Source organism: Bos indicus x Bos taurus, chromosome 3 (genome assembly GCF_003369695.1).
Source record: "Bos indicus x Bos taurus breed Angus x Brahman F1 hybrid chromosome 3, Bos_hybrid_MaternalHap_v2.0, whole genome shotgun sequence".
In the NCBI taxonomy this organism is placed as follows: Eukaryota; Metazoa; Chordata; class Mammalia; order Artiodactyla; family Bovidae; genus Bos; species Bos indicus x Bos taurus.
The window spans coordinates 81,053,143-81,074,856 of record NC_040078.1 but is presented as its reverse complement, the minus strand read 5'-3'; the positions used below and the strand labels follow the sequence as shown (position 1 = coordinate 81,074,856).

The following is a 21,714-nucleotide window of genomic DNA, read 5'->3' as shown; positions in this document are numbered from 1 at the left end:
TACAGCTTCTACAAATCTACACCTCCTTCTTCTCCTTTGCACTGTCAGCTCTTGAAGAATGGGCTGTCTTAGCATCGCATCATGCGATGCTAGCTTATAGCCTGTGCTCAGTAACAGAAAACTGAGCTGGGCTACATTGGGAAGGTGAACCCTTCCAGAACATTTAGCTGGAGATGGTTGGACAAAGGAAGCTCACCAGCAGCTCTAGCAGTTTGAGAGACCAAGAGATCTTGATCCCAGGTTAGAACCACGGCCTCTAGGGAAGCCTGGAGTTGTGGGAAAAGTCGTCCCTCCCTGCGTGGATCCAATGTGTGGCTTTGGAGGATGCTGCCTGGTCATTAGTTAGTTCCTCGTTTTGTAAAACAGGGATTCTAACAACACACTCCCCTCAAGAGTGGTGGTGAGGCAGTTGCTGTTGTTGTTCAGTCGCTAAGTCATTTCCAACTCTTTGCAACCCCATGAACTGCAGCATGCCAGGCTTCCCTGTCCTTCACTATCTCCTGGAGTTTTCTCAAACTCATGTCCATTGTATCAATGATGCTCTCCAACCATCTCATCCTCTGTTACCCTCTTTTCTTCCTGTCCTCAATGTTTCCCAGCATCAGGGTCTTTTCCAATGAGTCAGCTGTTTGCATCAGGTGGCCAAAGTGTTGGAGCTTCAGCATCAGTCCTTCCAATGAACATTCAGGGTTGATTTCCCTTAGGATTGAATAGTTTGATCTCCTTGCAGTCCAAGGGACTCTCAAGAGTCTTCTCCAACACAATTCAAAGCATCAGTTCTTTGACACTCAGTCTTCTTTATGGTCTGGTTGTCACATCCATACATGACTACTGGAAAAAGCCATAGTTTTGACTATGCTGATCTTTGTTGGCAAAGTAATGTCTCTGCTTTTTAATATCTTGGAGAAGGCAATGGCACCCCACTCCAGTACTCTTGCCTGGAAAATCCCATGGGCGGAGGAGCCTGGTAGGCTGCAGTCCATGGGGTCACTAAGAGTTGGACACAACTGTGACTTCACTTTCACTTTTCACTTCCGTGCATTGGAGAAGGAAATGGCAACCCACTCCAGTGTTCTTGCCTGGAGAATCCCAGGGGCGGGGGAGCCTGGTGGGCTGCCGTCTATGGGGTCGCACAGAGTTGGACACGACTGAAGTGGTGACTTAGCAGCTTAGCAGCAGCATAAGGCAATAATATTGCAAACCAAGTGTTTCTTCCTTCTTTTCTTCCTCTTGCCTTCCCAGGACGCTCCACACAAAGCTTAGTCTATCTCTAGTTCTGAATTTGGTGCCTGCAAGTGGAGAGCAGCTATCAGTGCCTGAAGATTTGGAATATGCCCCTTTCTTTTCCTCTAAGTGGTCAGTGGTAATGGGAATTTCTATTTCCTTCTCCTTCCCTCTTTTTTATTTTTTAAGGAATTTTTTTTTAACCAGACTGTATTTTCTGTGGAAATGTGGATTTATTCAGAAATTCAATAGGGAATTTTATACAGAAATTTATAGGGAATTTATACAGAAATTCAATATTACTGATATTTCCAGGAGACTCATAGATGCGTTTTGATTTGAAAGTGTCATTAGTGTAGAATGTATCAAACAGTGATTAGTGGGCATCATCGGGACTACCTGGATGATTCTTGCACATACTGGCCTCCCCAGGGCTTATGGGTCCATTATTTATAGAGGTGGGGGCCCAGGAATCTGCATTTGTTTACAGGCAAATAGGATTTATCTTGTATCTCTAATGAATAATAACCATGACCTTAGTGATGAAAATCCAATTTTCATAGTTGAAAGCACCAACTCGGTGCTTTCCTTCACATTCCTCACATAGATAATAACTTAAGTCCTCACAGCTATGACCTTAACTAGGCATTAAAGTACAGTTTACATTACATGACTTTCCCTGGTGGCTCAGATGGTTAAGAATCTGCCAGCAATACAGGAGACCCCGGTTTGATCCCAGGGTCAGGAAGATCCCCTGGCTAAGGAAATGGAAACCTACTCTAGTATTCTCGCCTGGGATATCCCATGGACAGAGGAGACTGGTGGGCTACAGTCCATGGGGTCACTAAGAGTCGGACATGACTAAGCAACTAACACTTTACGTAATGTTACCCATGGAAAGCGTGTAAGTCAATAGCTTTTAGTATATTTCCAGAGTTGTACAGTTATCACCATAATCTATTTTTAAAACATTTCATCATCCCCCAAAGAAACTTTATTCTCATTAGCAGTCACTGCCCAAGGGTAGATATTATTACACCCGTTTTTAGAGGCAGGAAAATGGAGGCTCTGGACATTTAAGCAACCTACCTCCAACCCCCACAGTAAAGTAATGGAGCTGAGGACCATGGTCCGACTTCCTTGCTTCCAGAACCCATGATGTTTCCACTATACCATGACCCCCTTTCGGGCACTTAAGACAGATTAAACATTTGTTTGGGGACACGTGCACCCGTGGGTGAGTCATGTCAATGTATGGCAAAAGCCACCACAATATTGTAAAGAAATCATCCTCCAATTAAAATACATAGATTATTTTAAAAATATTTTTTGGTGGGGAGGATAATTTGAGGTTCTGGTTTTATCCTAGTTCAGTAGTTTTAGGTAATGTATTTTCCTTTCCCATGCTGGCTTTGTAGGGTAAACAAACAGGTTTTAGAGATAAATAACAAGGTCCTACTATATAGCACAGGGAACTATATTCAGTATCCTATGATAAATCATAATGGAAAAGAATGTAAAAGAATGCATGTATATGTATAACTGAGTCACTTCACTATACAGCAGAAATTAACACTGTAAATCACCTACACTTCAATAAAATAAATTTTTAAAAATGTTTTAATTTTAGTTCCTTATGCAGCATAGTCTGATTTTAAGAGTTACATTAGAAATCAGCATGAGTGGGGCCTTCACTAGTGGTCCGTGGTTAAGAACCTGCCTTCCAGTGGAGGGGATGCAGGTTCCATCCCTGGTTGGGGAACTAAGCTCCCACATGCCAAAGGCCAACTAAGCCTGGACCGCAACACGGGTCACTAAAGATCCCACATGCTGAAATGAAGATCCCGCGTGCTGCAACTAAGATACAATGCAGCCAAATAAATAAATACTTTTTTAAAAGTCAGCATTACTGAAAGCCAGGAGAAACCAGTGTTTGGTCCTGTCCCTGGGGTGACTCATACCTCTGTAAGACTTGCTTTCTTCTTCTGTCAACTAAGGGAGTTGTTCCAAATCTTTTATTGATTCATTAAGCATTATTAGCTATTTATGGTGATTATACTAGATGCTGGATATTCAGAGAAAATAATGGCAATTTTAATACCGGCTATACTTAATTGGGCAAAAAATATGTCAGACACTGTCCCAGCTGTCATTCCATTTAGTTCTAACTTTCAAACCTGGTAGATAGTGAAGATCATTCTCTTCTCTAGGAAGCTGGAGGTATGTCGCTTAAATTCCCATGAGGAAACTTAGTCTTAGAAGGTTTAAACAATTTGTGTTGGTCACCCGGCTGAGATGGCTGAGGTCTAAATGATTCCAAAGCCTGGACCTTAGTCCTCATACTGCTATCTCGGCAAGCAGAAGTTGTTCTTACCTTCACTACTCATGTTTCTAAACAAGTACTTGCAGCACAATGTGAAAGTAAATAATTCAGTGAAGGCTCTAAAGGAGGTTTAATTTTCTCACCTCTTTTTGGGTGGGTCCTGAGAAGGCTCAACCCAGATGAGCCTCTGGGTTCTGTTGGAGGCATAGCTGATAATGCCTTTCTCCCTCTCCTGTAGAAGCTCTTTGCTTACTATCTGCAGGTGGGTGTTTTAGGACTACTTCACTCCTGTAGTACCAGGCAGAACCCTGTTTGTTAAGCAGTACTAGGCTGGGAGGGACCAGCACCTCTGGGATATATTTGCCAACTTCAGTTTACTCCTGTGGCCTCCTTGGCCGTGTGTTTACAGAGCCGGACTCGAATAAACTAGACATACAGAGAGTCCTTCTGCAGGTGTTCCCCAGCAAGTACTGGGTTGGTCAAAAAGTTCATTCGAGTTTTTCCATATGATGGAATTCCGTTCCTTTCATTTTTTCAAACCCAAATGAACTTTTCTGGCCAATTCTATAACATCAGTAACCAAAAGGAAAGTCGCTTTCTCAAGGACACAACTTGCCCGTGGGTTGCTCAAGAAACTTGAAGAAGGCAGTTTGTTGAGCCTGGGAGCCAAGCTTGTCAAGGCACTGGGAGCTAATGGGAAAGCCATTTCCTGAAAATATGGAGTTTTTAATAAGTCTTGTCACTGTAGAAGGCTTCAGAGTGCTGATTTGGAAGAGTTCCTGAAGTTGGGAGGAGGACACAGGAAATCTCAAACGACTTTTTATTCCTGGGAATGGCTGTTCTTTTTGAAGGATTTTTAAAAGCTACTATTTACTGAGCGCTTATTGTATGTCAGGAATAAGTGCTACGTAAGCACTGAACCTCACAAAAGCCCTATGAATTCGCTATTATTGTCACTTCTCTTTTACAAATTAGGAAATGCTGTACATCTAACCTCTCCATAGCCACTCAGCTGGTAACAGGATTTTGTGTGCGTGTGTTTTTTTTAACTTTTCTTTTACATTCCTATTTTTTTAAACCCTAAAAGCTCGAAAAAACATTTGAGCCAGCATTTATTTATTCATTATAATTATACTGTGAATCTGAGCCCAGGGAACCATATTCATTGAGATGTGAGTTAATGATTATTGCTGAGAATCATGGCATGCTGGAGCCATTGCAGGCAGGCTTGTTACCATGGTATTCAATATGCGTGACAGGCACCCTGGCTGTGAGAGCCTGAAAGATGATACAGTGAGGAGGACCTGGGAGACATTCGTGTAATCATATTAGCATCACATTTATTCCAGAAAGGCTGACTGCTCGGCTTCATGTCTTAATGTCCACATTTAAACTCACCACTCTCAAGATTGGCTTTCTCTACTTAAATTTTCTTGTTAAAATATCTGTTCCTCTAATATTTTGCCTCTCCTCCTGCAACAAGTTTTAGAGATATGTTTATAACATTTTTCCTAATAATTTAAGTCAGATTTTACCAACAAATATAATTTTCTCGACACATCTATTTCATATAGCAGAAAGACCCAGCCTTAGAAGCTGCTCAAAAGTCTAGCCATTGATAGTTTAATAAGATTCTAGTACAACAATAGAGTAGAAATTTTAGGATCACCAAGTTTTATATAATCTAACTCAATTTTTCCCTTTATAGGTTAGGGAAAGTAGATATAGGGAGGCTTAAAGCCTTCATCAGGCATAGAGATGGTTTATACAGAGCTGGTTTATATGGAGTTGCAATTTGACATTGTTAGTTATTAGCATTTGTGACAAATTTAGATTTATAGTTTCTGTGCTTAATGATTATACTAAAAAAAAAGCACCTCTTTACATAAAAGGATGTACCAGAAAAATTCTCTCTATTTGGATATGGCATAAATGAACATTTCATTTGAAAACCATACAAACAGCCTCCCAGTAGCAAGCATATTTTGAAATGTCGAAAACTAGTCTTCAGCTCAGAATGCAACATTGCAGCTATGCTTTAAACTCGAACAGTTGCTTTTCATTAAGTTATTTTTAAATCATTTTTTTGAACAACTATTTCTCCATCTTATTCCATAATATTCCATAATATCTATGGAAGTGTTGTAGGGGTTGTAAAATTGAATAAAACAGTCCCTTGGAGGATTTTATAATTTTACAAAGGAGATAAGACTCATGGGAAATTTTATTTAAGGTCCTTCAAGTGTCATTTGAAGGATCAAAGGCAATCCAGTTCATTTGGCTCCTAAAGTTGTCACAGACCCTCGGGATAGTAACCGGCTTCTAAATGGACTCGATAGTTTTCGTTGTGAGAAGGCTTAGCAACAGTGGAGGGAAGTGGGTGCATGCTTCTGAGCATGTGGAATATAAACATTCTTAAAGCACCTATTTCATCATGTCACTCCCCAACTACAAATCCTTTCTAATGGTTCTTTATTTATTGGCAAAGAGACATTTATTCATTTACTCATTCAAAAAATATTTACTCAGTGCCTAGCATGTGTGTAAAATCCAACTCCTCTTCCTGGCTTGAAAGACCTCCAGAGTCTAGCCCCATCATTTCTCTTCCATTGAGTTCAGTTTTATTTCCAAAAGCTCCCCTTATGCAACTGACTTTGTGTCATAACTACAGACTTGCAGGGTCTCTAGATTGTAAGCTTTTCTACAATAGAAGCAATCTTCTTATCTTTGAACCCCCATTTTCCAAACATACAGACCTGTGCTGAGTAAGTCCATTTTAAGGATTTTCTTAAAGCCAAAGGATGTAGAACATAGGGTCCATGTGGGCAAGGAGTTTGTTACATTCATTTTTGTATCCTTAATATCCATAACAGTGCCTGGCCCAAAGTACATAGTAAGACCCTCTCTGTGAATGCTCTGAAATGTTCTCGCCTAAGCTCTTTTTTCTTTTTTCCTATTTAAATCTGACCTCAATTTCAAGCCCACGACCCATCTCTTCAGAGTCCTGCCTCCCATCTCCCCCACCTCCCCAACCCTCCATGAACTCTGACAGCACCTTGGGTCTGTGCCAGGCATGCTGAGTTCATACGGAGACTGCATTGCACTGTTCACTATTCCTTCTTACTTTTAATTTTTAATTTCTTCCTCCAACTAGAGAGCTCAGTCTAGAGCTATATTTTACATAGTTTCTGACTCTGTCAGAAAGGACATGATTGATTCACTGAGTTATTAACTAAGCATAGTCATTTAAGTCTAGAAAGGGTTTCAGGGTTTCCAGTTCCCTTTGTCCTTAATGGATGGATTCCTAAGGACCTGAGCATTTGTGCAGGCTTGTGCACAGATAGAACACTGAGTACCAAAGACTATTTTAAAGTGCCCTCCTCTAAGAATAAATGCATAGCCATTTAAATACCTCACCTTTCTTTTTTCCCCTTCAAGGTGAAATTTAAAAAGCCTTAATGGAGATCGAAGGTGTAGGGAGTGAGGAAGAGTTAGGAGAGTGGAAGTAGGGGAGTGGAAATCTGGCACCACCTGCAAAGCGAGTCAGCTTTCCGTTTCTGAGAGGTTCCACGTGCATTGTCATGAATATTACTTATAGTCAAGTTACACTGGCTAAAGGCTGAATCTTTCCAACATGTGGAACTGATTTGCTTGCTTTTTTCCCTCTTACTCCCTTTGAAAGCCACAACAACAACAACAACAAAAATTCAATAACCCTTCAGAAGCTTTATTGCATTTAGGAAAGTGTTTCCGTCTTGTTTTGCCCGTCTTTGTTCTCTGGGTTCGTATTTACCCACTGACTCTCCTGGTTTCAATGCTACAACAGGAAATCAAGTGATCAAGGCTAGAAACTTTGCTTGCTGAGATTATTGCTTTAGATTTCCCTGGCTAAATCAGACTGCAGCCTATTGCTTTTCCCCTGTAATTTTTTTACTTTTTTTATTTTTTTATTTTTAAACTTTACATAATTGTATTAGTTTTGCCAAATATCGAAATGAATCCGCCACAGGTATACATGTGTTCCAAAACTAGCAGCCCTTTGTAAAGGTGACAGTTGTCACCGATTTGTGACTCCGTGCCAAGCTTCCTTGCTATTCAGAGCTTCTGTTGGTATGAAGGGTGTTAACTGCCTTCAGATTAAGGAATTCATAATTTGAGTTCTTTTGCAAGCTTTAAGTAGCCAGGGGGCTATGTGTGTATGTACTTAGAGCCTGAAGAGGACAGGGAAGGAAAAACAGAGGTAATGGGGGAAGGCTCTATTAATAGCTTGTTGAGAGAAGGGGAAGTTTTTTATCTTAAAGAGAAAGGACACTTTCTTCCCTTTTTCGCTAGCTGATTGACAGGCCAAACTAACGGTCTGATGACTTAATACTTAAATTAATGGGTGCACACATGCTTATTTTGCTTACTATGTACAGTTCACTGTGGTAAGGACTCATGGCATGGACCAGTTATCAAAGAATTTACAACAAAGTCAGAACCTAGAAGTCCAAAAGAGTGGAATGAAATAAACTGTAAACAGTAGTTGGTTTTTACTGGATGGTCAGACAATAGATTATTTTTCTCCTCTTCTTCCTTTACATATTTTCAAGTTTTCTACAGTGTGTGTATTGTTTTAATTGTAGCATAGACTGTCTTTATTGCAGAGATTCAGAGAAGGGAGAAATTATCTTTGGGAAGTTGTTAAGAATGAGGTGAGATTTGAGTTGGTAAATATTTGTACAGGTATTTTTGCTCCCTTATACCTCTAACCATCATAGAATTAACTGTCATTAACAGAATATTGTTAAGAGGTTAACATAAACGGAATAGAAGAATGATAGAATAACTATCAAGATTGTTTGAATAACTATCATAATGGTATGTGAAATATATTCATAATGTTTTTAGTGTAGTCTATATAAATTTATCTTCACATGAATCAGGTTAACATACACGACGTTCCTAATGCTGGACAGATAGTAGCATTAGCTATTATCATTTTTTATATATAGCAACTGTAAAACAAAATAAGGAAGTCTGTTGGGCAGGACGTGTGTGTACAGGGTACCATTTGCACAGGGTCATCTATTGTATACTGATTAGTTTTGTTTTAAATTCCCAATCTAGGCGTCTTCCTCTACTATGATTTTCAGTACCTAAGCATTTCCTTTTGTCATGATCTGCAATAGCCCTGTTTCTTGCAAATCACCATGGTATTCAAGATCAGTTTTTTATAGTAAGAATGAAGCATGAGACCCTGGACTTATTTTTTCCTCTGTAAGCTCTCAAGGTGGTGATCTTGTACAAATGATTCTTTGTAGAGTTTAGTTGTAACTCCGAATGTATGTCTTTTTTTTTTCTAGTGTGTCAACTCTTTGAAAAATGTCTTTATCCATCATAAAGGAAATTCATGCTCCATTTTGAGATTGGGGGGATGGGGAGGAGGGAATATATATATGTTCTGGATTCATTATTCGCAGGCAAGCCCTGTTACTATTAGAGTCATTTTCTAGATTTTACCTAAGTTTTCTTTATTAAGATGATGATTATATAGAGGATGATACATAAACTTAGGAGTAAGGCAAATTTTGCACCCAGACTTGGCCACTTACTTACAGTGTTCTACATTTGGGCAAACTAAACTTCTCAGAACCTGTTTTCTCCCCTGTAAAATGATGACATAGTAACTACTATGAAGAGTTGTTGTATTAAGTGAAATGTGTTGCAAAGCCCCTGAATCCATTCTGTGCCCTTGTTAATATATATGATAACACTTACGTATAATGTGACCCCCACACATATAATTAGAACAGTATGTGTATATTTAAATGCTGATTTTAAAATATGAACAATAAGAAAAGTAATTGTAAACATTTTTATTAGCTGTGCAATATATTTTTGATTGGATGAAGAGTAATTAATTGGTTCCCCTGTTGTTAGTCACTTAGGTTATTATTTTTAGTGGTAAGCTTTTTAACACTCTTAATAAACTCTTTTCTGGAGTTACCTGTATCCAGAATGAACAAGTTTAGAGATTTTTTTCAGTGATGGAGTTTTCTGGCACCAGATTTGTGATCTCAGAATGAGAATGATGAGAGTGACCTTATAAAATGTCATTTTTCTGGACTGTCTATATGTTTTTCAGAGTGAGGTTAAATAGTTTGGTAAAAATCAGATGATTCCTATTCTGGGCAGAAGAAATCCTTTATAACCTAGTAGAAGTTTATTCATGGAGTATGCTTTAGGGGAGAATAAAGTTATGCATATGTTTTCTTCCCTGAAACACTTAAAAATTAAGTTGTCATTAATTCCCTGTCCAGTGGTTGTTGGAGTTTGTATTAATGATAGCACTTTCTCTTTTAAGGGTTAATGTTGGTTAACATCTCGAGATAACAGTGGTGACCTATATTTTCTTCCCCTTTGGCCTCAATTCCTAGAATGGTAGGAAGAGATCCAGAGAGGAATGAAGCTGTTAGTGAATTTGTCAGCCAAACTGGCTTGCGACAGAGAGCTGTAAATATCAAGAGAATACACTTTTGAATTAAAATTCAGTCCTGCATTTTCTTAGCAAAGACCAGGGAAGGAGACCAACAGAATCTCATTAGATTTGCAGAGGTATTTATTTCTCTGCTGTGGTTTTGTGCCCTACCATTCATTTAAACATCTAGTTAAAATTTGGCAGAGCTGTTGGCAGAGTGAAGGTGGGGCCAACTGTCTGGACTGACCATCTTATTGAACTCTCTTGTAATTGTTGCTATTCCAGTTAAGTAGAATTCTCTTACCCTCTGTTAAGCAGACTCAATTAAATGGAGAGATTTGGGAGGGAAAGATAGTGGGTAGGGAGGATGGGTCAATGGAGTGAGGACTTGGGGACAGGCAAGGACTAAAGTGGGAAAGTAGCCACCACCACCCCACCCCCCTGCCCATACACACCCACACCCACTGCCCCCTCCCCGGCCTCCCCCGCCCACACCAGGATGTCTTTGTTTTTTTCTTCCCTTGCAAGAGAGGTCTGGGGAAACTGTATTCAAGTGCTCTTTAATTTCCTCTTGGGGGGAGGAGGAGGAATGCAGTTCTTAGGAAATAAAAGAACAATATATACAGAGGCAATGTGATTAACTTGCATTATATAAGTTTAGATCATCCAAGTTGGATGAGATTCTAATAAAGACACCTTTTTTATTTTCTTGCTGAAAATTCAAGTTAGTACAGTACCATTGAATGAGAAGCTGAACAACTAAGTCATGTTGTATACCTAGGGTGTGAGAGAGTAATTAATATGTAGCCTCAGGGAAGGCTCAGGAGACCTTATCTTTGCATTGCTAAGTAACTCCTCAGTATTGGTACCGTCCAGTTTCATCTGGATTGCAGAGTGAGATGTAGATTCTTTTTTGAGTATAGCCCAGGTAATAGATTATTGTGCTTTTTAGAAATGTAGAAATAATTTTTTTAAATATACAAAAAAAAGTTTGTCTAGGGTGCATTTTAAAGAGACTGCCTAGAGTGTGCATATAAAGTAGACTTATTGCAGTATAGCATATACACAACACAGTGTACAGTCACACATATATAGCTGGATGAGCCCTCACAAAAGCACACACATCCTTGTAACCAGCATCTCGATCAAAAGACAGAACACTTCAGCATCCCAGAAGCAGCCTTCACATCCTAATCAGTTGAAGGCAACCACTATCCTGGCTTCTAATCAGCTAGATTGGCTTTGCCTGGTTTTGAACTTGATAGAAACGGGATTTCATTCTTTGTGTCCTGGTGTCTAGCTTCTTTCGCTCAGTGTTACTTGTGAGAGTCATCATGTTGATGCATGTTGCAATTGTGCGTTCATTTCATCTCACCCAAATACTCCACCCTGTGAATTCACACAATTTGTCTATTCTGTTGCTGATTGGCATTCGTATAATTTCCAGGTTGGGGCTCTTATGAGTAGTGCTGTTATGAACATTCTTAAGTTTTTCTTTTGATAAACATGTACACATTTCTGCTAGGTATATACCAGGATAGGAACTGCTAGGACATAGGATGTGCAAATAATTTAGAAGATATTGTCAGTTTTCCAGGCTATGTGTTTTAATGAGAGAAAGGTCAGTTTTATCTTTAGATCAGGGTATTCAGTTGCCCTGAGCTGCATCTTCTTGTTGTTCTTTTAATTATGGAAATAAATATGACTGACAAAAAGGGGTTGGTGAACTATTATCCTTAAAATAACTTGTTTAAAAAAAAAAGACTCCTCACCCATTTTAATGATCTGTTCATTATACAACAAAGTGTATTTTTATTTCTAGTATTTGGCAAGAATGAGAAAGAATAGTGGGCAAGAACAAGCCTTTTACTTCCAGGGATTTGTGCATTGAGAAGATTGACTTCAAACCCCCTCCAGCTTGTGTTCGAATTAAGAGTTCAAATGTCTGGAATTCCCTTGGTCCTCCAGGGAACTGGAATAAGGGAAAGTGACAACTTGGAAATAGAATGTGGAATGCCCACTCCACCCATGTGTACCCTACCTCTGTTACTGAGAGTAAATCCTCAGAGAGGATGAACAGTCTGACCTTTTGGGATTGCTTCTTCATGTCATGCTTTAAGAAAACTTTTTTCCACTTTCACTTTTCAAATTCTCTAACAACCAAGAAATTCTTGCAGTCACCAAATGTCAGCTAGGTATACTGTTTGGAATTCCTAGCTCTCAAATTAGAAATAAAATCCACACAAAACTCTATATTCTATTCCTTTCACAATTTTAGGTAGCGACAGAAAGTAATAAAAGATAAAGTCTTTGGGACTCCTGTGTGTATGTGCTCACTTGTGTCTGACTTTTTCTGAACTATAGCCTGCAAGGATCTTCTGTCCATGGGATTTTCCAGGCAAGAGTACTGGAAGAGTTTGCCATTTCCTTCTCCAGGGGATCTTCCCAACCCAGGGATTGAACCCATATTTAATTACTCCTGACACTGGTTTTATATATAAAATGTTACACATATATAAAGTGTTACATATATATAAAATGTTACACCAGCACATTATATCTTGCTTAAAATGAAATGGATAGGAAAAAAAACAAATCCTCATTTTTTCCTGCATGCAGATTATCCTTAAGAAAAAGATAATGTGAATAAATTTATTAGCTGTGCTAGAAAAAATGCATGTTTTTAATTTAACCTAGGTTTAGACTTCAGTACTTGAAATTTTTTTTTTTAACCTGTAATACATTGAAGTTTTGAGCTTTAGTTTTTAATTTGTAAAATTGGTTTCAGATCGCTGCCCACCACATAGGGTTATTGTGGAGATGAAATGAGATCATTTATGTGAAATTGTAAACTATGAAAGTACTAAGCCTAATAAGCCTTTGAGAGCTGGACTTTGCAGGCCTTGCATTTTAGGAAAGATTATTACTGTCCATTAATCTAGAGCATAATGGAAATTCACTCTATATCTTGAAATCCTGTGCTTACTACTTTTAACCTTGCACCACACATTGTGTTTACTGTCTCGTTTCTTCTGACTTTTCACTAACACCCCACACCCCCGTGGGGAAAGGAGAGGGGCAAAAAAGTGTTTGCTTGGTGACATCTCCAAGCTAGTATTCTAGCAGGCCACCTTTCCTTTCACTTCTTGGGATGGTGAGAGGGTTGTGTAAAGTAAGTAGTTTGCAGGGGCACTGCTGCTCATGTCTATAACTTCTTTCTCTGAAAATTTTCTTTTACCCACCATATTTATTAGGTGTCAAGAATATAGAAATGCTTACAAGCCATATAAAGCTCTATGTAAAGTATTGGCTGTCATTATTAATAATTATTAGGATAATGAATGTGTAAAACAGGGACTGAACACAGCCTGGCAAACACTTCCAGGCTTATATTCCTTATTACTACTGAGGAACTCGCTTTTCTTTTAACAACAAAGAAGAGGGAAGGATCTGGGTTCCTTACTAGGTATGGCCATTGGTGGATGTTGGCTTGAGCAAAGTGGATCTGATTTGCTTCCCAGGACACGGGTTGCTCCAGCAGTTCCTCTTGTAGGAACATCTTCCAGGACAGGACAGATAATGTATCCCCTGAAATTTCACTGCCAGAAATGAAATAAGAAATTGACCACACTCTTTCAGATCTAGAGACACTACATGAATTGTGTTAATTCATGTTATGTTATTCACTTTAATAAAAGTGCACTCTTGGTACCAAGCAGGTTGTAAAAATCAAATTACACAAAAACTGTATATGGTCTGAGAGTTAGGTGACAATGACATTGACCCAGTCTCTAAAAGCGTTGTTGTCTAGCTAACTAAGGCATTCTCCAGAAAACTGGGGCTGGAGGTCTTTAGATTCATAATCCCTTCTCCGAAACCAGATCTGTTTTAGAATTCAGGATCCTGATGTACCATGATGTCAAACACCCTGAGTGAGATCTAAAGCAGAACCCTATAATCAGATGCATTAATACATCTGCATCATAAAGAATAAATCCCCACACTAAGTGGTTTCATAAAGACTATAAATACAAGTTAGGATTTACTGCCAATAAGTTCAGATCATGTCATATTTTGTTAGCAAATGTGTTACGCGCACCTTTTGATTTTCAGGGACTTTTGAATTTTGGAACTGTGCATAAGGGATTGTTGATCCGCATTATGTTTGGGTGTTAGCTCCTAATAGGAGTTCCTTTCCTATGTGTTAAGATACTATGTAACAACTGCTCATGAGACAGTAGGGTGAGTAGCACCATTTTTGGGGGGGTGGAGCTGGGTTCAAATTCCAGCCATGAAGAGTGACTTTGGGAAGGTTATGTAATTTCCCAGCGTTTTAGTTTTTTTGTCTTTGGGGCTGCAGGAATTATTACATAAGATATGCACATAAGGTACAATGTACATTGCATTAGGCACGCTTTAAAATGTGTCCATTTCCTCAGTTAAATAAGGAGCAAAGAGTTGGACACAACTGAGCAACTGAACTGAACTGAATGGTGCTTGTCACAGAGGTGTTTTATGAGTCCTAAATAGACGTAACCTGCTTTCCTATCAGCAGAGTCGTTTTTAGGGAAAAAAGACAATAAATATGAATGAATGAATGGCTCACTGAAAATTATGATATTCATAATTAGAATTTTCCAGACTGTAATTCCATCCCATTCCGTCTCAGGCCTTCCAAACTGCTTCCCTTCCCCCAGCAGCAACCCCCTATTCCACTCCTCCCCAAGCCCCAGCACCTTGATCTTCCTTCATTTGCACAGCACTTGATGACCTTGGCGCTTGTCTTCCTCACCACAACCACGCAGGTGTGTGAGGCCGTCTGGGAAGCTGTCCCAGACGCTGACAAACCCTCGGCAGTGGGATACAAAGGCAAAAGGGAAATTCTGGCTGACATCTCCAGATCTGACTGCTTGCTCATCTGGAGAGTTCCAGAGGTATCTTTAAAGTTTTAGGGTAAATGATGAGGCTGCTGTCCTTTTTTATTCCCCCCAGCCCCTAACGGATACATCTCTTGGGTTCTCTATTTTTTTTTTCCTTTTTCAGTTGGTTATAGTTCAGTCACTTGTGATTGGTCAGTAAACGTGGGGTTCGGTAGAGTCGTGTAAGTCTGCAAGATGTAAATGCCAGCAGTGGCTGCAGGAGTGGGTATCAGCGAGGCAGAGACCAGGGGAAGAATGTGTGTGCTTGTGTGCCACAGCTTGGACTGATGTCTTGGCGTGGTTGTCATATTTCCTGGCATGTAAGGATTGGATCCTCTCTTAAGGCCACATGTATTTGGCAAGCCCTGTTATACTACTTTTTCAAAGGGGTGCTTGGGTAATGAAGGTGGTAGATAATATTGGGTAGGTACCAGCTGGACAGGGACATGAGAGAATATGGAAAAAATCCTTTTTAAAGAGCTTTATTACATTAGATTGTAGTGTCTGTAAACAATTACTGCATTCAGGGAGTTGCAGGGCTTAAATGAGAAACACAGCTTTGTCAGATTATACCAGTCGGATAAAATGGCATGGGCTCCGGAAATCTATAATTAAATGTATTTTTGAAAATGAAAAATATAGCGTAACATCTGGTTTATTTCACTACAGAAGTGCCTGGGTATTGCTTCCATCAGTGTGATTGACTCTGGCTGATATTTGGATTTCTCTGTGTAAAGTAACTATTTTAATTAAATTTTTTCTGCTTGATTCTCTTTGTGCTGTAAACAGATTATTCACACACACACATTCATATAGAAAATGGTTTGCCTTATTTAGAAAATCTAATGTGTGTTCATTTTCTGTTCCTTGCAGCGGATATTCAACTCCTTTGTTTACACTGAGAAAATTTCGAATGGAGAAAGTGAAGTGCAGCAGGTAAGAGGTGATGGCACACTTGCATTCTCTGTCTTTGGATTGCTTTTGGCTTCATGACTCTTTCCAATCTCCATGTGAGGTTGTCTGTTGCTCTTTATATATGATTTCATACACATCTTAGGCAAATGATGACACCCTCTCACTTAGGTTCTTATAAGCAATTGGAATAATGGTTATAGGATGGTTTTCTGCTATACATTGAAAATACTATTTAGTCCCTTGTTATTTTTTTGGAAATTCCAAAACTCAGATTTTAAAATATTAGAAATGATTTCATCTGCTCTAGGAAAAGTACTCAGGCTGTGGAATCAGACAAACCCCAGGTCAAATTCTGGTTTTTCTACTTATTTCATGACTCTCAGGAAGAGATTTAGCCTTTTGAGCTACAGTTTCTTAATCTTGAAATAGGTGGAGATATATCTGCTTGATGGGGTTGTGAGAATTAAATGAAATAATGTCCAGTTGACTGAGAATAAGTGAAATACGTTAGGTGGATGGCCTGATGTAGAAGCAGCTCAGTGAATGTTGGATTCTTTTGTTCTTTTATTTTTCTCCCCTCTTGCTTTCTTCCATTGCTACTTTTCTCCCATCTTCTCAATGCTCCGTGGCGTCAAAAAGTTCTAAGGCCATATTCTATTCACTTTATTTATAGCTGGCTTCAAATGGACTGCTTCCTAAACTAAAACATAGTGTTGGTGAACTTGGTCATAAATAATTGATCTGTGCTTGAAAAAAAAGGGTGGTAAAGAGGATTCTGGGTTTTAATTTCAGCTAATCCACCAACCTCATTACACCATATGACTGCCAACTAGTAATTTGAAGCTAGATTAGAAACTTAAGTAAAACACAGGACCAAGCTGAAAACCAGAGTGTAACAGAGTGTTTCCATAGAATAAAAAAATAACTATAGGAAAATACAAAATAATTTAAACTCCCTGAGTTGCTGCCTGTATCTTACTCATGTTGACTCGATCGGAACTTCAAAAGTGCTATGCAGAAGGACTAAGTTTTCAAGTGTCATTAACGTTAAGTTATTTATAGGATACTTATTTATTTATAATAAATTACTGTGGTTTCATCTTGAAGTTCAGCATCTCCTGTTTATAGACATTTAAGACGTTTATTGGTTTCTGCAGGTTAAATTTAGACAACATGAGATATTAAACATGTACCCCTTTTCTTAGATTTAGATACTTTTAAAAACTAATGACCTGAAATTGTAGGGAATGTGGTTTGTTGTATCAAATCTTACCTTCATAATTCTGTCTTATTTTTATTCTGGCAAACCGGAAAGTGCTTTTGAAAGGGTTTTTCATGAAAAGGGTTGTTATAGGGGACGGTTTCTACACAAAGCATGTTTAAGGAGACTTATTGGGAGACTAAAAGCCATTTGATAATGTTTTAAAGAAACTGATCCAGGGATATCAGTTTTGTTGCCTTTCCTTACAGATATGGGTTCTTCTTTTAGATGTATTTTCTTGGCCGAGGGGAATGCCACAGGGCACTTGGGATCTTAATTCCTGGACCAAGGATGGAACCTGTGCCCCCAGAATTGGAAGTGTGGAGTCTGAACCACTGTACCACCAATGAAGTCCCTCTTTAGCTGTTTTTAAACATGAAAGTTGTTTCATTTTCTTGGAGTGATGTCTTTGCTTTTTAAAATCTAGCTGTGAACAAGTTTGGAAATCTATAATAATTTTCAAAAAATTATTAGCAGCTTATTTAGTGCACTTATGGAAGTATGGTGATTTCCATATATTATCACATTGGTTTTTCCCTATAACCCTGAAGGAATGATGCTATCATTATTTTAGATGAGGTAGACAAAACTCCAAAAGATAGAATAAGTTAGCCACAGTCTCATGAATACTAAGTAAGAGAACTGGTTTTCAAAATGTTTGACACTAAGTTATACCATCTATATTTTTATTTTAACAGAGTTTATGTTAAAATCTGTATTTTCTTACAAAACAGAAAGTGTTAGTTGCTCAGTTGTGTCTGGCTCTTGGTGATCCCATGGACCATAGCCATGGAATTCTCCAGGCAAGAATACTGGAGTGGGTCGCCATTGCCTTCTCCAGGGGATCTTCCCAACCCAGGGATCGAACCTGAGTCTCCTGCATTGCAGGCGGATTCTTTACTACCTGAGCCACCAGGGACATCTACAAAACAGAAGACTTTGCTAAACTATCTTTAGTTGAAGACAGATGAAGGAGAGTCATCACCTCGTCATTTCTGTCTCCTCCCTTTTATTGTCAAAACTTCTTTCTTAAATATTGACCAGGAATGTGCTTTTTAACTTTTCTGTAACTCCTCCAGTCTCTCTGGAAGAACCTGGACAAAATAGATCTTATGCCACTTTCACATCCAGTATTTGGAGATAATTATCATGTCATTACCATTTAGCCTAAAACTGAAAATACCCAGGTCCTGAATAATTTTTTCTTCCATGACAAGGTTTCCAGACACTTTCAGTGAGTATCTGCTCTGCCTTCAATATTATGATTCTCTTGTGGCTTGAATTAGACTAGAGTTATCCTCATTCTAAATTGAGAGAACAGAGAACTCCTGACATCTACTTGACTTGATTAATAACTGCCTAGGAACTCAGGGCCCTGTGATCCTGGACAGTAGCCAGGATGAAATCTTTAGGGAAATGCTTACCTCTGTGTTTCCTATTCTGTCCTCCATCACAGTGACTCACACTTTCATACATATTATCTCCTTGAAACTATAGAATAACTCTGTAAGGTACTGGGAGTTTAGCTAGAACTAACCAAGTTCAGGAAGGTCAAGGAGCCTAGTTGTTAAGTAATTGAGCTGACTTTTTAAAAATTGTGAAATATATCAGACATGTAGAGTATATAAAACATGTATGAGTAGAATACAGAAATACTGGATTAAAATGAACATCTCAACCTACAACCCATCTAAAGAAATAAGCATTACTGGTACTTTAGAAAGTGCCCATGTAACATCTCCTAGGTGACATCTCCCTTTCTTGCCCAAGGATAATTCTGTCCTGAGTTTTTGTTGGTCATACCTTTGCTTGTGTGTGTTTGAAATATATATATATATATGTCCCTAAATTCATTATTTGATTGTTTTTGTTCTTTATATACATCTCAAGTATATTATGTTCACGTATCTTGTTACTTTACTGAGCATTATATTCCTTAAAATCACCTCTATTGATATATGTAACTAAGGAACATTTAGTTTAGATTATAAGCATTCCATTAAATGCAGTTTATGTATCTGTTTTTCTTTTGATGATGTTTGGGTTGTGTCTAATGTTGATTTTTATTGTTGTTAGTCGAATCTCCTGGTGCAAAATTTAAGTGGAATAATTCTTTGAGTTGCAGGAACATTATTATCTCTGACTTCTGCCAATTAAATGCTTTTCCAAGTAGCCTGGGTCGGGGGAGAGACTGGCTCAGGTGGAGAATTCCTTCTCTAAAGTAGAACTGCTGGGTACCAGAGTATTCAATGTGATTGGATAATGCAAAACTGCTCTCACAGTGGTTACCATGGGTTACCTGTCTACAGACTGTACTGGACATGTACTGCTCTATACAATCTTCAATACTTGGTATTATTGAGTTTTAATCTTTTGCCAGTTTGGAATGTTGAGATTTTATCTAATGAGTTTAATTTGTTTTACTCTGATTACTAATGAGGTTAAAATGACTGTTTACCACATTTATGGTTCATTTTTTGTGTGTTTATTATTGTGTCGAATACCTGCTAATGTCCTTTGTCCATTTTTAAAATTGAGTTGTCTGTTTATTTTAGAAGTTTAAACATTCACACTGTTCTAGATCAGGTCTATCCAAAAGAGACTTCTGTGGTGGTGGAGATGCTTCATACTGGTACTAGTTAAGCAGCCACTAGCATGTGTGGCTGCTGAGCACTTGAAATGTAACAAAAGCTACTGAGTAATTAAATTTTAAATTTAAGTTAAATAGTCACATGTGGCCAGTGATTACCATATTAGATTTCCTTGAAGATTTATGTTTCATAAATATAAATGTTCTCCTAATGTGTGGCTTTTCTTTTCACTTTCTTTATGCTATCTTACATGGGATTATGATATTCAATTCTTACAATTAAGAATTGAAGTTTTAATGTTAATAGTCATTTTTAAAGTCAATTTTTCTTTTCTTTTTGGTCTCCAGTTATTGGGGTATTGTTAAATTCTACCCCAAAGACATAAAGACGTTCTCCTATCTTGTCTTCTAAAATATTTGTCTTTCTCCTTTAAGACTTTCAGCCACCTGGAATTGCTTTTGATGTTGAATGTGAAGCAGGTATTCAATTTTTTTCCCACTGCCCCATGTGTATTGCCAAGTGGTCTTATACTTTCTGTTGAGTAATTGTCCCTTTTTTTTTTTTCTATTTGTTTTCAGTCATTAGTCAAATGTCCATGTATGTGTGAGTTTGATTTGGTTTCCTTTGGTGTATTTATCTATAATTGTGCCAGTACCACATATCTAGATGGCTAACGTCATGTTTCTTAGAATTTTAGATCATTTGCTCTTACATGTGAATTTTAGAAACAGTATTGGTATTACCATAAATCTATAGAGCAGTTTGGAGAGAATATCTTACTAATATGATTTGGTAAGCACAGTGTCTCTTAACTGTTGCTGTTCAGTTCCATGCATATATTTTATGTCTAATTTTTTTAAGCTATCATATGAGTTTTAATGATTTATCTGTAGATTCCTCTAAGTTTTCTATGTAGATAATTTCTTTTCTGTGTCCTCCTACAATGATCTCCAAAAAAGTATTGTATATTTGATAATTGTATATTGTGGCCACATATAATATATATTATTTTTATTTAGGTGTATTCCTATTTTATCACTTCTTCTTTGATCTATTTAGTTATTTTAAAAGTATGTTCTAAAATTTCCAGATGTCTGTAGAATCTTTCTATCAGTAATTTTCTAGCCATCCCTCTGTATTCCCTTGTTGTACTGAGAGCATAGAGCTCTTTGGGTTATAGTTTTATGCACTGTCTCCTATCATAATTCTCCACTTGGCCAAGCCCTGAGGTTTTGTCTCTTATGTGTCCGATGCCCCAAGTGATCATCAAACTGGAAGTTCCAGGTCTCCAGACTATGTATAATTCTCAGGATAAAAGCAGGTTCTGGCTCTGGCTTAGTTCCCAGATTTCTGCTCTCCTTACCCTCTTAGGGCCACTGAGTCTTTGTTCAGGGACTTCGTGGTCCGAAGGTAGTTTCCACTTTTCTTTAAGACACTAACCTGGTGGCTCAAATGGTAAAGAATCTGCCATCTCCAGCACTGCAGGAGACCCAAGTTCAATCCCTGAGTTGGAAAGGTCCCCTGGAGAAAGGAATGGCTACCCACTCCAATATTCTTGTCTGGAGAAGCCCATGGACAGAGGAGCCTGGTGGGCTATAGTCCATGGGGTCACAGAGAGTCAGACACCACTGAGCAACTTAACGCTTTCAGTTTCAGCCTCTTAACAATTGTAACAGCTCTTAACAATTATAACAGTTCAGCTGTTTCTAGGATTGGTTTAGTGAGCCAAAAACAGATTAGTTATTTGAAGTAGATTATTGACCTATGTCCTCTTAATTATAGCTCACAATCTTTAGTTGGAAAGGAACCACTTTGCTATGCCTGCTTTCATATGTTTCATAGTATCTGGAATACTGACTTGCATTTTCTATCCATCGTTTCTCCTTTGGGGTAATGAAAACTGGAGCCCCGTGGGTTCTTGCTCTCTCTCTTTACTATCAAATCTTATTGAGAGTTGGATCTGACTTGTGCATACTATGTAATTTGGCAGTAAAGCCGACCTGTTAATATCTTTCTGGTTA

General features: G+C 38.3%; 1 protein-coding gene across 1 annotated transcript in view; it reads left to right on the top strand.

The window, feature by feature from the left end:
• The window catches only part of CACHD1 (cache domain containing 1), a 232,163-nt gene that overhangs the window by 77,003 nt on the left and 133,446 nt on the right, over positions 1–21,714 (top strand). Inside the window, exon 2 of the mRNA XM_027537021.1 lies at positions 15,800–15,862. Coding sequence (XP_027392822.1) covers positions 15,800–15,862 — 63 coding nt within the window. The remainder of the gene's footprint in view (positions 1–15,799; positions 15,863–21,714) is intronic.